A 16,465-nucleotide genomic window follows, 5' to 3' on the forward strand; every position below is an offset into this window, starting at 1 on the left:
AAAGTTTCTCCAGTCACCACTAAGGTCTGCCCCCCCACTGTGTGTTTACTCAGGCTCAGAGCAACATGGAGCTGATGTTCCAGCTTTAAGCATTTCTTCAGACTTAAAGACATTTGATTTTCAAATACCCGCACTCTCGCATTGTGCACAGAGACTTATGGCTTTAACAGGATCTATGCATACTGCTCAGTCAATTAGAATATCTAGCTGAGACTGTTCCTTGATCAACTCCTTTAGGCTTATTCTTACTTGAAATTTCATCCTTAGTTACTTGTTAGAGTCTGACTAGGCAAACTGGGGACATTTTGGAGTGCCAAGCAGTTGGGCCATGCATTTGGACTTACTCTGTGTGGAGACCAGGATATGGATATTGCTGTGTATCCTAGACTGAACACTTCGCAACTGGTGTCTCACCCTGGTGGCACAGCCAGCCAGAGAGAGTTATTACAGGTAGGTGCAGGGCAGCTGGTGGCCTACTCCCATGCTGGTCACGACTGCTGTTGTCACAACTGCTGTTTGGCACAATCCACCTGTGCCTGATACAGGGAGTACAGCAGAGTAGTGCTCTTTAAGGGTTTTTCAGTTCTGTACCAAATACCGGATGGGGCTGTTACAGAAAGAGAAGCAGCAGGGCAAGAGTGAAGCACGCCTGAAATTTCCCATTTCTGGAGAAGATCTTCCCAAAGGTAAGTACAAGAAAAGTGGTACAACAGCATATTGGGTAGGGAAGAAGTGAAAAATACTGCAGAGGGATCTTTGAATAAACACTCTGTCTCCTCAAGTCTTAAACTGACTTTTATGTTTCTAACAGGAGGAGCTGCAACTAAAAAAGGAGTGTGTCAGGGTTTTCTGAGAATCACAGTTTTCTGGAGACACACCACATATCACATTGCCCAGGGACGTATAATTTAAGGATGTGAAAATGCTTCTCCAATAAAACATTGGATAAAATGGAGACATGTCATTAAAAACAGAGAAAGCAGAAGTCTGAAGTGTATGTTTATCATTCTTCTAATTTAAGTCTTCTGTAGTTTCTATTTCTTAAAACTCCCCAGACAGGAGATTAATCAAACTATTCTGATATACTTTGTAATCTCATCACAGTTTATTTTATGTCACATATTCCCTTTGCTCCAGCCATCTGCAGTGTATTGAAATTCTTTCTTATTTTGAGCTAACATGTCACAATTGGTTTTTCAGCTTTATGCAAAGAATTTAAAATAATTCTTACTCTTTTCTGTTGCTGTATTTGCTCAAGGCATTAGCTATTTTATAAAAAAAATACACTTATCAGAAATGTCATAAGAAAAGCCCCTGCTATCTGCTTTAGAGGGATAAGCCAAAAGTTGTGTGGGATTTCTTCTATTCCACAGCCTCTCCCAAACAAGATAAAGTCTTCTCTATCATAAATTTGGTGCTTTATTGCTGCAGTGTAGGAATCATGTTGTTATTTGGTACTGATTGGAAGCTATATGAATCTGTTTAATGTTATTTGCCCTGCAGTTGATAAGAAATTGATTTTCTTTGCCCCACTTCTCATTTGGTTTGCATGAACTCCTCCTCTGTTACTTTCTAGTGAAGACATGCTTAAATTTTCTATGGTTAATATAACAGGAAAAGGGTACTTGTTGAACACAGCTAATTTGAAGATATGTTTTGTACGTGTACTTCACGTGGAAGTGCACTTTAAATTGCCTTGGCTAAGGAAGCCCTTTCAAACTGCACCTCTCACAATAGGTGGTGCTTTGCCATGAATATGTGACACCAGTGCTATGCAGCTGCCTTTCGCTGCATGCTACAATCTGGTGGAAATCAGGGCCTGGCTCAGCACCTCCTACTGGGCCTGAGATCATTACTCAAGATTTGTGGTCCTTTCCTCTCTCTCAATCTCGATCTCTCTCTCTCTCTCTTTTTTTTTTTTTTTTTGGCAGATGTTTCTTTCGCTATGTGTGTGCTCTTTCATGTGTAAATCTTTTAATAACTATATTAATAGACATATTTTTTAAAATTAATATACATAAGCACATAGCTGCTGGCAGAACATATATGAGAAGCCAGCAGAAACAAGAGCAGTGGGTAAGCAACCCTGATAAGGTCATTTGCTGCTTTGAAGACACCACATTTAAAGAGAGTAATTGGTACCTCACACTACATTACAGTATTTTCTCGTTCTGGTTCACTGCTCCCCAGACTTTAGGATCTTGTGCTTGTGGGAAGGGCTACTCTAACTTATGTTTTTACCATGCTCTGTTAAGGAGATAATGCCTCATTTGAATATGTAATTATGTTACTACAGACTGTGTTGATTTCACTTTCTGGCTTTATTCTCTGTATGAAAGTTCTCACTGGGTGATCAGACTTGTGGGTATTGCTCATTTCCTGGTTTGCCTCTTCCTGTGTGTCACATTGCTGAATAGTTTGTGGCATGCAGGGGCAGATCTGCACATTCAGAGGTAAATCTCCCTTACAGGCACACTGCTTAGCTGGGCAGAAAGATACTTCCTCCCTGGTTTTCTGCTAAGTGCAAGGTTTTGTCTCTAAGCTGATGTATTATTCTTTAAGCAAATTTATCTCTGATCTTTATACAATATGTTACAATAGTAGTAGGCCTACACTTGTAACACCGTACAGTCCTTTACAGAGTGGAAATATTTATACTCTGCAGTAATAACTTCACATGGTCCAGTAAATGAAAGAGTCAGGACCACAACTCATGTACTAGGCATGTAGTTTTGTTAATACTTCAAACATACTTTGCCTAGCAATAGCAGTGTATGTAACAAAATTGCAACAATAATGCATATTTTTATCTTCTTAACTTGTAGGTTTAACTTAACTTAATTCTCCCCAGGCCAAGAGAAAAGATTTAGACACCTGTAACACAGCAGAAGAAAAAGGTCTTGAAAGAACAGGCTATGGAAATACTACGTTGAGTGTACTAATGTATGGAACATCTGTTAAGTACTGCGGCTTTGAAGCTTTCTGTGTTGAGTTCAAACAAAACAGGAATCAAGAAATGTTATGGGTGATTTCAGAATAAAGCATGTTAAACCTTTTCTAATTTGAAATCCAGAGTTTCTTTCCTGCTTTCTGGCCATAAACACCAAATACTGAGTTCAACTTCCTCTTTTATCTACCAGGTCACCCCCAAGAAAAAGTATTTCAAAAATGCATGCTGTTGCCTAAAAAAAAATCCATACTGCTTTTTGCTGAGTTCAGTTATAACCCTTCTTTTTGCAGCATTTAAGAAAATCTATCCTACCTACTAGGGAATATAATTCTTGACCTTGCAATAGAACTTTTAGTGTTTTCATTGAGCATCAATATATCTAAACCAGTGTCTTAAATAAATAATTTCTTGTCTTGAATAAATTATCTAGAACATCTAATCCAGATGACCAATTTTCAAAAGGATATAAAAAATGCATAGCTATGCAAATGTCCACAAAACACGATATTATAGCTGAGAAATATTTCAGTGTGATAGAAAAACGTAGTTCTAGGTGTCATGAAAAGTATTGATTCAAAGACATTTTCAATATGCCCTGACAATTCCAGTGTGGGTAGAGTTACAGGGACCAGAACCCAATATCCTTTGCCACTTCCCAAGCTAACATCCTAGACGATTAAGAAACCTCATGGCTTTGTGTAAGAGAAAAATTGTGTTAATCATCTCCTTGGTCCAGGAAAAGGAGTAATCAGAAAAACTAACTATTCTCTTTTGGCTTTCTTTATAAGCAATAGAAAGCTTCTCTGAGGAGAGGTTCAGAATAACTAAGGTAGGTTTCTGCTCGCAATTGCTTTTGAAAAGAACCTATCCTTCTGCTTTACCTGCACAGGAATCCTATGGAGATTTAGGAGTCACCTTTAATTTTTCTTTAATGACTTCTTTGGTGCAAAATGTAGTGGTATGCTAGTGATGTTTGACAGTACATTGAATTGGTACGTTTACAAAATAGGACTGATTTCTGTACCAGACAAATTGAACTATTTAGACTGAGTAATAGAAATGAGAGCAAATCTAATGCTACGTAATGAAGACTTTCACTTAAAATAATTGTAAGAATTTATTTTGTAAGTGTTGGAATCATTAATTTCAAATGGCAAAGGGAGAAATTTCCAAGTGTTTCAGTCAACAGCAGGGTGCCTATGGAGCCACATTCTAATTTGGCTATGAAAAACACTGCTAGAAATAAAACCTTAAAATGCAGTTAGCATATTGCCTGTGAAGGAAGCGTTAATATTGACGTATAAACACATGGTGATAATTATTCTGACCATCCAGACTCAGAAGGTGAATTCACATAGGAAAATCTAGTATCATAGAATGATCAAGGCTCATGAGAACCTGTCTTATAAAGTAACAACAAAACAAACTGAGAGGCAGTAAGATCATTGTCTATAATTTCAAATTTTGTTGGAGAACCAGGCAGGGAGAAGAAGTGTTTGAGTTGAAGAACAGTATTGTAACAGGAATAAATATGTAGAGAAACACTGTGAATTAGTATGAAAGTTTCTAAGCCTGTAAAGACTGGGACAGCCTTGTGTTCTAGACGGCCTTCTAATATTCTAGGATGCGAGGAAATGGCCACAGTTTGTACTGGGGGAGGCTAAGATTGGATAGCAGGAAGAATGGAAACCCATGGAAAGGCTCTGAGGAACCTGCTTTGGAGGGGGATTGGACCTGATGATCTTTTGAGGTCCCTTCCAACCCCTACAGTTCTGTGATTCTGTGATTCTGTTTTCAAGCAGTGGAACTGGCTGCCCATATAGTATTTTACAGTTCTGAAACAAACCGTTGACACTTCAGATCATTTCAAAAGTTCAATTAACCATTTCAAAAAGCTATTAGATCAATTTCAGTTTCCTGTAGCAATCTTAAAACCTGTACCTTACTGCGCCCCATCATCTCTTTTTTGTTGTTTTTTTTTGAGGGAAAAAAATGTTTGAGAGACAACAAACTTTAGTGACCCAAGAGATCATGTGTTTCCCTGTTTGCTGCATGTTTTGAGATATTGACAGTATATTAACTTTTCTTTGCACTAAGAAAGGATAAAAATACATTTTATTTTCATTCTTTTTTAGGATTGTGTTGTGCTTCACAATACAATTTGAATTCAAACTAATGTTACTTTTCTCCTAATATCTATTTTCTTATATATTTGATTAATTTAAAGTGATATAATATCAGGGTTAGTAGTTTTGACTACATATAAATGCAAGAATAAGCCATAAGCATCAATAAGCTTCATGTGGACTCTGTAAATAAATTTACCCATTGGAATTGATGTCTTTCTATTACCTCAGTCTCTTTGTACTGAAATTATTCTTGTTTTGGCCCTAAGGAAGTGTTTTGAAACAAAACATGAAGACAATTCATTTTGCATATCTCATGTTTTATTCTTATAGTAAAATGGATATAGAAGCAACAACGCTCAAGTAAGCTGCTGTATTTCTGAGTTATCCGCTGGCATTGGACTCAGAACAAACTTCCCGATGTAGCGCAGACTGAAATCTAATCATCTGGGCTGCATGAGATTCCTCCTGTTTAGTTCAAAGGTTTGTCACAGCAGCTTCTTTGACAATCCTCTTAGTTATTCAATCACATCAGGCTGTGAATCCTCTAATCTTCTTTGCAGAATTCTCTAAGGAGAAGTCTGTCTCAATACTGAACACATGGAACTCTGACTGAGGTACCAGATTAAAATGTGAATAAGATTTTATTTTAATTAGCAATTTTGCAGTATGATCTATGCAAAAGAAAGTAGGGTGAATGTTGAAAGTACCAATTAACTTTTAAAAATCACCTTTCTTTAATGTCACTGGTGATATAAAATTGTTTAATTGCACTGGATATTTGCCATGATGTAAAAAATAAAGGCAGCATCATTTCTGACACTAATAGCTCTAGAACAAAAGTATAACATTCTAAGAAAGAACCATATGGGAATAAATGAGACTGTTGTGCTGTTGGGGCTTTCTTATTTGTAAGTGATTAAATCTCGTCTGGGACATTTGCCTCTTACCAGGAATTTCTGAAGATATTTTTTAGCATATAAATGAAAGTGCTGTACAGAGTTCATTAGCACAGCACAAATCCATCTTCAAACTTTCTATTCTTCTATTTTTAATAATAACCAGGGAATAAAATCTAGAATAAAAACACTGTGATATTTTACATAGTGAATTTGTTAAAAAGTTGCAACAAAATATTCCAAATGAAAAATTTCACTTTCATTGATGCTTTGATGTCTCATCTGAATTTCTGAATTCATTCAAATCCTAAAAAAAAAAAAAAAAGGAAAACAACACCCAAGTGACATTTTGAGACTTGAAACTTTGAGACAGCCTATAATCTTACTTCCCTTTCCCACAGCTCAAAACAAGATGAAGCACACCTATGCCATTCCTTACACATTCTTGTTTAACCTTTTTTAAAAAATATGTCTAGTGATGGCTATTCCATAATTTTCCTAAAGAATTTATTCCAGTGCTTAACTAGCTTCACTGACAATTTTTTTTCTTAACATAAATCTCTTTTGGTACAATTTGCCCTATGAATATAGGATAAGAAGTATAGTTCCTTCTTTTTTATTTTATTTGTTTGAACAATATTATTTTCTATTTCTGTTATTATTCCTATTATTATTATTATTTGCAAGGGAAAAAGATTGGGAGAAAGGTCACTCATAGTGTGGCTAAGAATATTAGTTAATTTTTCTAGCCCTCTTCACCTAGAATAATTCATTGTTCCAAATGCCCATTTTAGAGTTTACAGATTCCTGGCCCCAAGAGCTTCTTTTACAGAGCATACAAATACTATTTATCATACTCACTGGTGGAGGTGATTATTCAATGCACAGAGAGGTATGAGTACCTGAATAAAAATCTCTTAACCAAAATATACTTCAATAAGCTTTAATTCAACTAGAAAAGGTAAAAATAAAATTGAAAAAAATAGTGGCATAGATTCAGCTTGCATGGAAGCTCTAGTATGTTGGGAACTCTGGCAGTTAATTGCATGATTGCAGGGAAATTAGTCACTGTTGGGAATTCTGGCAGACTTTCACAAGATGCTGAAGTTTGTGCCACATACTTTGCCACATACAATTTTTGCCTATGCTCATTATATAAAATCTGCTTGGTGCAACCAACTTCATTGCAATTCTGCCTTCAATGATGGTAAACCATGATTCATCCATCTGTGCAGGAATTCATGCCATGCTCCCAGTATCAGTAAGAAAGTTCATGAGAGACAGAAACCAATCCTCTGAGATGACGTTCAATTATCTCTAAGGCCATTGTTTCTCTTTCTGAAGCATCATTCATCCAGGACACAAAATAAGGCTGGTCTGCCAGACTCCTTAAACTTCTCATCTGATCCTACTATCTTTACCTCTCTGTTTCCTCTGTTCTCTCATGCTGCACAACATGCAATGTTTTCATCTTTGGTGCAATTATATTACACACAGTAGTGCACCTGTTGCAATGCTTGTTGCTTTTCTCAATTATCCAAAGATGATTGGATCAATTTCTCAAAGATAATTGAGAAATAAATAGATAGATAAATAGAACCATAGATAATTTGAAATAAATTACCATTCCTTCCTTCCTTCCTTCCTTCCTTCCTTCCTTCCTTCCTTCCTTCCTTCCTTCCTTCCTTCCTTCCTTCCTTCCTTCCTTCCTTCCTTCCTTCCTTCCTTCCCAAATAACAACAACAAAACCCACCAAAACAACAACAAAAACAAACCTTTTTTAAGATCAACAAAGGATTTACACAAAATACTTTTAATTAAGTAAGTAAATCAGTGGCAAAGTGACAAACCATACCCTTGTTTTCCTATGTATTCTAAACAAAGTTCTTCCATTTATGCTTTCAGAAGTAGGTATATATGAGTATTATGAATATATAATATAAAATAATGCAAAGGAAAAAAAAAAGAAACAACAACAAAAAAACATTTCAGCCTGCATAATGACATTCCAGTCTTTTTGCATGCTTCATTCTGTCTTCAAGGAAAACATTCTGAATTCATTACCTTTTCAACTTCAGGCTACCTACTTGAGTGTCCTGCAGAGCAAATGGCATTAAATAGCATGGGCAACTGCATCCTGCAGAACAGAATTTAAAGGCTGTGGGAAAATACATCTCAGCTATGATTACAACAAGTTTAATCCATTTAGATACAGGCAGCACACCATCACCTTTCTATTTAATTTGCAGGTTCTCTTATTTAGCCATTGCAGAAATTCAAATCCAGGCACTAAAAGTGATGAGCTCTGACAGACCTAAGCAGAAGGAATATAAGTTTTAAGAAAAGTATTTTGATTTCGCAAAATGTTTTGGATCTGTTCCATCTGTTTACAATTTTATGTACTGCAGTGTTTAGCTGAAAACAGCTAGAGAAAGGCAGGTCTCTTTAGAAGATATGTTTGTGACTGTAAACTGGGATTAAACTGGAATTTCAAAAGAGGGATTTTTCAGAAGTGCTCAGCATTTACCTTGTTTTACTTTCTTTCAAGTCAATTAGAATTTAGTACCGTTAAGTATCATCTTTTTGGGTCCTTGGTAAAGTAAACAATGATTTCTGGAGACTGCAGAGGGTTGATACTAGATCTGTTTCACCAAGGTGCTGAGATTTTGTTCAATTGATAGGACATCATTTCTCTAGGATACGTACATGTATGCTCAGTGAATTGATGTGTAGCAACTAGTGGATGGCAAGCACTAATAAGCACAGTAATTTTCTTGGTTGAGGTAATTGAGCTAAATGAAGTACATTACTCACTAAGAACAGGATAGCAGCAGGAGTTCTCTTTATTAACCTGGCTATGCACCACATAGCAAATTGCCTCTTAATCTCTGTTTATTTTGTTATCTTTTTTTTTTTTTTTTTGCTATTAGCCAAATTAGAGAGGAAAAAAAATCTCTTTTATGGGCTTTAGAAAGGCTGGTATAACCTACTAGGTAATGGGATGTGGCTATGAAAAAGACAAAATACGAATGTAATTCAGTCTTCCCAAGCCACCTGCCCTCATATGAGTTTGCAAAGCAGGAGCTCTCCTTTTTGGAAAATGTTGAATGCTGGGTTTCTGAATTTGCAAAAGCAGAATCAGAACAGTATGTGTGCTATGTGGGAATGTTAAACACATTTTATTTAATTGCTATGTATATATATTTATTTAAATTCATTTAGTGCATTTTCTTCAAATATTCTTTGCTAATAGTGCTTAGATGCTGAAGGTAGCATATCAGATAAAAATGTTTCTTCCTCTCTGAACATAATCCAGAATGTGTAAGATGTTGACGTGAACTATGAAAGCATCTGAAGTCTTGGCTATCCACTGTATTTTTTTATTCGTGTACTATTGGATATGTAGCCTGCAAATATTGACTGTCATTTTACGCAGCATTTTACAGAGCAGGTTTCATGATCCTTGACTGGGATTTCAGCGTACTGTATAGTATAAATAGTACAATGTAATCATCTTGGTAATCTGGGAAGATGAAACACTCTTACAACTTTAGCCAGGTTTATAGGCTTTTCAAAGACACAGAAGATTGAGGAGGTCATAGAAGGTCTTTATATCCCTCCATTTTCTCCGATCTATGCTCTCAGATGCTTTGTGTGCCATTCTTCCATCCTCAACCTTTTCTAGGCTGCTGCAACTTCTTTGTTCCAAACCTTTATGCCAGGCATCCACTTCTACTTCTTCCTTAGGCATCTGTCTCCCCTCTTCTTACATGCCAAAACCCTTTACACATTTTTCTTCATCAAGTATTACATGCCACAGGCTTTGTGTTGGTTCCACCCTTCAGGGTAGGGTGATACCAACTTCTCACATTTGTCCAGTGTCAGCTTTGTGACATCTTAATCATGTCTTTTCAAAGATTTTTGTTAGATTTTGTGTTCTAAACAGAACCTTCACGAAGCACATTATGGTGTTTTCTCTTGTGTATCCCTCTGCCTGCAGAACAAGGTGGTCTGGAGATCTTAGGTTTTATTTTTATTTATCTATTATTATTATCATGATCATGATCATGATCATGATCATTATCATTATCATTATCATTATCATTATTTGAGTGAATTCTAGGTTCACTCAGTAGACTTGCTTTAAGTCAGTAAAGTTTTTGTACTGGTACCTAAAGCATTCCTTCAGCTTTGTGTCTGATGAGGTACGTTCCTGGGGTTATCTCACTGCAGAGAAATAACTTTGCTAATGCTTCTTTCAACATTTGAAAAGTTTTTGTACAGTTTAAGACCAAAGAAACCATCAGATTTTCTAGTCTGTTCTATTTACCAGAGCCTATTGTTCTCAGGGTCTCAGACTCATGAAACACTTGTCAAGTTTTCATGCAACCACTTGGCAGTGACTGAATCTTGCTGCTCCCTGAGGAGGTCCCACATTTGCTTAAGTGCTATGAAGTATCTCACCTGAAATACTTGCACTGCATTTCAAAAAATTGTGTGATTGTGTACGTGCATGCATATTTTTATGAACCCTCTCCAAGAGAAAGACATCTTGATGTATTGTGAAGTCTGAAATGATGTTCTATGCTAGTTCCATGTTAATAAGATGCCACTGTTTTCTATTAGAGTGCAAATTAGGTTCTAAGTGCCGTTCTGTTCCCTCATTTCTTGCTGTGAAGAGACAGCATACTCTTAGCCCTCCCTCTCAGAGATTATTATTGCTCAGCAAATAGCTGTTCATGGAAATAGCTTATTGTTCTGTTGTGTTATCATTAAAGACGGAGGGAAGAAACAGTACATTGGCAGACAAGACAGACCTGTGTGGAATCCTATCTAAGCCATTGTGAAACACACATTGAAAGTTTCAGTCACTGTTGCAATTCAGCACCTTGGCACATTAGCTGTTCATGTGTATCTTCTCTTTCAGATGTGACGTTCACATGGCTGTAGGCAAACCACAGCTATATCTGTCCATTGCAGTGTACTTTTATATTTGAAAAATGAGTACATGTTGAGAAGGAAAGCCATTTTTTTTTTCTTGTAGACAATTTCTGTGGGAGCTTTCAGTAATAAATGCTGTCTTTTTCAAAGCCATCGTTCACTTAGTAAGAGAAATAGCTGGTTTGTTCTTTCAGAGGAGGTTCAAAAAATATTTCCTTATTAATAGATAACACGGGCTGTGTTGCATCATGAGTAAAAAGCTACTCTGATGCAAATGAACTGGAAAGAGGACACATCTGGTGCACAACCCTACAAACATACATGTACGTATTCCTACTTAATTCTGTTTGCAGATATGTTAATTACACTAGTATAAATGTTCATATAGTAATATTATCTGAACCTAAGATTTTAAAATTTGAAGTCCTTCTGTGGAAGTTGATTGCCTCCACCTGAAATTCTGTATGGAGGGACACAGGCCTGATCTAAATGGAAAATGTGGTGTTTTGAACATGAAAACTGCCTTTTCTCTTCCCTAATCTATGTATCTGAGTTTGTACAGATACATTTAAAAAATTAACAGTTGCAGTAAATGAGAATAATGTGAAACCTTTTCTATTAACATAATTTCCATGAAAATTGAGGTGCTCTGGATTGTGAACAGATAATACACAAACCTTAATTATCTATCTTCAAAATCTATGGGCACTGTTCCAAGGTGCATACTGATGATTTTTACTGTGTAGATCAAGTGATCTTTTAATGAACTTTGAGAATGGCTAATATGGAAAAACAGTCTACCTAAGGCAATACCATAATATCAGGACCTACAGGCCTTAAAGGCCCTGTGCAGCCTCCACTGGAACTTTAACCTGAACACTCTGCCATGGATCTAGTCTGTCCATGCCTGAGCTATGCCATAAGTGTGTCTAACTCTCTGATCTGTCTCTTGGACAGACTTTGGAGCCATGTTGTAGCTGGGTCTCCACTCCTCCCTTTGGACCTGTCTTTTTTGCTCCTGACTGGACTCCCTGGATAGTCTCTGAATGTGGTTCATCGCTTTGCCTTGTTGATGGACCCTATTACCAGGATCCTGCTCTTCTGCTGTGTTCAGGCTACACTAGGAATGCATCTTGTTGGTAAGGGCACTGCTTGCACTGATGTAACCCATCACAAATTAGTCAGTTATAAATACATCACAAATGCTTTTATTTTCTGTAACTGCAGCCCCTCCTAGATTTTGTTAAAGAGGACATCTATGAAATTCCTAGAAGAAATCAAATTTATTTCACTATGGAACGATATTCCCCGTGTTAGAAGCCTGAATCCATTTTAAAATCTCTCCCTTCAAAATAAATAAGTAAATAAATAAATAAATAAATGAAAATAATTAGAAAAATAACTCCCAGCTTAGAAAAAACCCTCCCAGCCTCCCTTCCCTCAGGGAGCAGCTTGCCCTTGCTTCTCCCCAAAATGTAGCTGGACAAAATACAAAATTCCAATATGAATTAAGAAAATTCTACCATCCATTTCACCTACCCTGAGTTCTTTCAACTATCTAAATGGAGCCTCTGTCTATAACAGTAGATCAAACAACAACAGGGAAAACTCCTGGGCATTGAGATTGTCAGTTGACTATCCTGCTGAATCATAAGAACAGTCGTTCTTCGTATAGTTTTGTCTAGTCAAACCAGTGATTTCCCAAACAATTTCCAGGTATGGGAATACCCAGAAATTAGCATTGAACAAAGATAATTGACAACTGACTTTGTAAGGAGGTATTCTGTATTTTTCTAGTTGACCTGAGGGTTACAGAGTGATTTGAGCATGTTTCATTTGCTATTCTTATAGACTAAATGCATCCGTTTGACTCAGATTCTGCATATGTATATATATTTATCTAGCTTTTCTCCTGTTAAAAAGGCAATTGATTTTGTTAAAAGTATTCTAGTGGGTAAATTTGAATGCATAGACACAGTAAAGTAGTGACCTTGAGCAAGAATGTTGTCTCAATAGACTTCCATGAATCTTCAGGGGCAATGAATTAAATTCCAGCAAATGCACCATTTAAAAACGATTCTCCTTCCAGTTCTGAAAGCTCTATAATAGATATGTTTAGTTTAGTTTCATATAAATATGATGACACCAGCACCATGCCTTCTAAGCCCTTCTCCAGAATTCAGTGGGTAACTGTTTTGATCGTGGATTTTACCAAAGATTTATTATTTTTTTTGAGTCTGTTGCTGTAATTAGACTGACTAGTTATATCAAACTGGATGTATGCAAGACAATGAGTCAGAACAGCTCTGAGAAGAGAATGTTTAATATAAACATTTTAAATTTCCCTTTAACAGATTTTGTCTTCTAATAACAAGCAACATACCTTTTGTTTCATAAGCATAATGAAATCGTGTTAACCATGCTTATAGAATTTACCAGTGGAACTGTAAGCATGTAATAACATATCCCACAGTGACAAAAAAGGAGATAGCTTTAGCTTGGTTTTCATTGCTGACCTACAGATTCACATTTAAATTACCAAGTTATTTATTTATAACTTCTTCAGTAATTCTAGTCAGTCATTTTTATTGCATGCATTGTTTTTTAGAGTCATATGCATTAGTCTTTTGCTTGATTATTGCTTGTCACTGTCTATCTTTGTGAAGAAAAGGAAATAGCTAATCTTCTCTATAAATTAAGTTGCTACATGTCAGGAAAAGACCTTTGTTTTGTGTCATCAGGGTAATCTGACTAATAGAAGGCAAAAGCAAGCAGGGGAAGTTTCTACCTGGTTCTAAACTGAGTATATACATAATTTGCCTTTCAAAGGGCTGGGGGGTCAGACTGTTAATAACCCCAGACAAGAGTAAAGCCTTGGGGCTGACTGACTGGAAAACAGCCTTGCATAGAAGGGTCTGAGGGTCTGGTAGACCACATTAAACTACAGTGTGTTCATGTGGCAGTGAAGTCTAACCACATGCAATACTTTAGAAAAAACATATCTAACTGATTGGAGGGATGTGGTTATTTGTTTTTGGTGTAATATTTGTGAGATTGCATCTGTGTTCAGCTTTCCTGAACACAGCCTTCCCTGTACAAGAAAAACATTGACAAAATGGTAAAATACAAGCTGAGGGTTGTTAAGATGACTGGGGACTAGAACACAGGCTGAATGAGGAGACACACAAAGCTGGATTTGTTCAGACTAGAGATGAAAAGAGTTCAGAAGGTGGTGATAACTGCAGTGTTCCACTACCCAGTGGGTGATTGTAGAAAACATGGGTCATGTACAGGTGTACAACAAAAGGGCAAGAAGCAACAGAAGAAAGTAAGAGCAAGGTAAATGTCAATTTTATATATATATATATGTATATATATATGTATATATACATATATTCATAAGGAGGATGGTCATAATCAGGTAGACCAGACTGATGAGAGAAACTGTGGAATTTCCATCCCTGGATATTCGAAACTAGAGAGAGCAAGGCTCCGAGCAACTTGATCTAACTTGGGAGCTGGGTGTAATCTCTAAATTCATCCTGCTTTTAGCAGGAGTTTGGTCCTTGTTACTCCTGAAGCAGCTTTCCAACCTCATCTGTTCTACGAGGCTAGTACTGTAATGAATATAGATTATTCTAATATTAGGGTTTTCTGGATTTCATATTCGTTCCTGTTTTAGGAAAAAAAAAAAAAAAAAAAGGTCACCTAAACTTTCTCCAAAGGTTTAATAACCCCAGATTTTCACCTGAAGGACTTTTCCCCTGAAGGACCATTATTGCTTAATTTGTTTGTCTTTTTTCTGGAAGAGACAGTTCTAATCATCTAATTGCATAGGCTAATGCTGATTTAATCATGTAACTCAGCAAAACTATGTTCAGGGTAAAAAGGATGATGTGACAAACATTCCAGCTATTCAAGGCAGCATTCTGGGACTTAGTACTTTGCTGCAAAGTAATAATGACCGAGCATTGATATAGAACTAGTTTATATGGGTAGTTGATCAAATTCTTTTCCTTGCAGTTTAGGATGAAGTACAGAATAAACTGTCAATACCACATACTAAATGAATACAGCACATGTATGGTTGCCTTAGAATTGAAATAATGCCCTTCAGGTACAGTACTGGAGACACTTTTAAAGAATAGAAATATTACACACAGAAATGTAATGTCAGGATGTCAGGAAAAAAAATCACATTTTAAAATTGAATTTACTTACTTTGCATCTTCTTTTCCGTTATTGAGCTGATGCTCTTCCTGTTGAGTTGCTTTAGCTGGTTCATTTGATTTTTCAGTTTGTGAAGGCTCAGGTGTTTTTGCTGGAACTCCCTCTGCATTTGGAAATAAGTATTAATTTTTGAATACCAGTTTTTAAAGAATGATGATAGCACTTTTGGAGGAATTTTTGGAGGAACTTGGCTGACATTATTTTGTCAATGGACATGATACTAATTCTAGCACCTGACCTTTGAATAATTTGCCGCATAAATCTATTTCAGTGCCAGCTGTACAGAACATGTTTATGATGAGTGTATCTTTTAGAATGTGAAACTTAGTGGGTTTTGATCTTGATTTATTTGTAAGCAGTTCAACAATGGTGAATATAGAGCTCTTTTATATTTATAAGCAACAAGAACTTGTGCAGTGTCATAGAATTATAGTGTGTACATATTTAAAAAAATAAGTAGAGGACAGATAGATCTGTCCTGAAATACATCGTAAAATACAGGAGGAAAAATGAAGAGTAGCTTATTTGCTTATGCATAGCAAATGCTGATAGCGTTATTTATACTCTAGTGTTTGAATTGCTTTAAGTCTCCTGTTGCTTCGGCTGCTATGACAGTCCTGCTTGTTGCTGAGTAAACTATGATTGAAATATATCATTAAGGTTGTGAGTATGTGGAACTTTGGCTAGTCTAATTCTTCATATTTGTTACAAGTAACTTTGTTAAAGGAGTTTAGCAAGAAGTTTGTTTCACTTTCCCTTATGCAAATAGTATATTCTCTTGCTATTTAAGTGGCCTTATGTGATTAATTCTTCCAATTAGTCCTATTTCTTTATTTTAAATTTTTGTGCTGAAAAATAATTTGAAAGCTGTCATCAATCTGCCACTTGGCATAAAGGAGGAACAAATCCAACCTTCATAAATACTTTAAGTAATACTATTATAGAGGAAAAAGCTTGGCAGCAAAACATCATAATAAATAAATCAGGAGCTTGTTGTGTATATCAATTTTAAATTCAAGACAGCTCAAAGAAAGTAAAACCTTGAGTATTTTGGATAGACAGTGTAAGATTAGTTTTTTTTTCTGTTAGTTAATCTCCATATTTAGGGAGTTATTTGTTTCAAAGGGGGACAAGCAGTCACAGCAATAAACTGTTAAGCTACCCATCTGGAAAAGGATTGCTTGAAACAAAACTCAGTGAAGGACAATGGATCAGTTTGTTTACAGGACCTGATAAGCTAAACTACCCCCATACAACCATATATTCAGATAATTTTTTCTTCCAGGCATCTCTTGGAAGTGGATATAATGCTTCTCAAA

The 16,465-nt window shown here is 36.2% G+C and overlaps 1 protein-coding gene across 1 annotated transcript in view; it reads right to left on the reverse strand.

Annotated features, from left to right (window-relative positions):
• The window catches only part of CNGB3 (cyclic nucleotide gated channel subunit beta 3), a 64,921-nt gene that overhangs the window by 37,051 nt on the left and 11,405 nt on the right, over positions 1-16,465 (reverse strand). The window contains exon 4 of the mRNA XM_068672219.1: positions 15,138-15,237. Coding sequence (XP_068528320.1) covers positions 15,138-15,237 — 100 coding nt within the window. The remainder of the gene's footprint in view (positions 1-15,137; positions 15,238-16,465) is intronic.

This window comes from Anas acuta, chromosome 2, assembly GCF_963932015.1.
Source record: "Anas acuta chromosome 2, bAnaAcu1.1, whole genome shotgun sequence".
Taxonomy (NCBI): domain Eukaryota; kingdom Metazoa; phylum Chordata; class Aves; order Anseriformes; family Anatidae; genus Anas; species Anas acuta.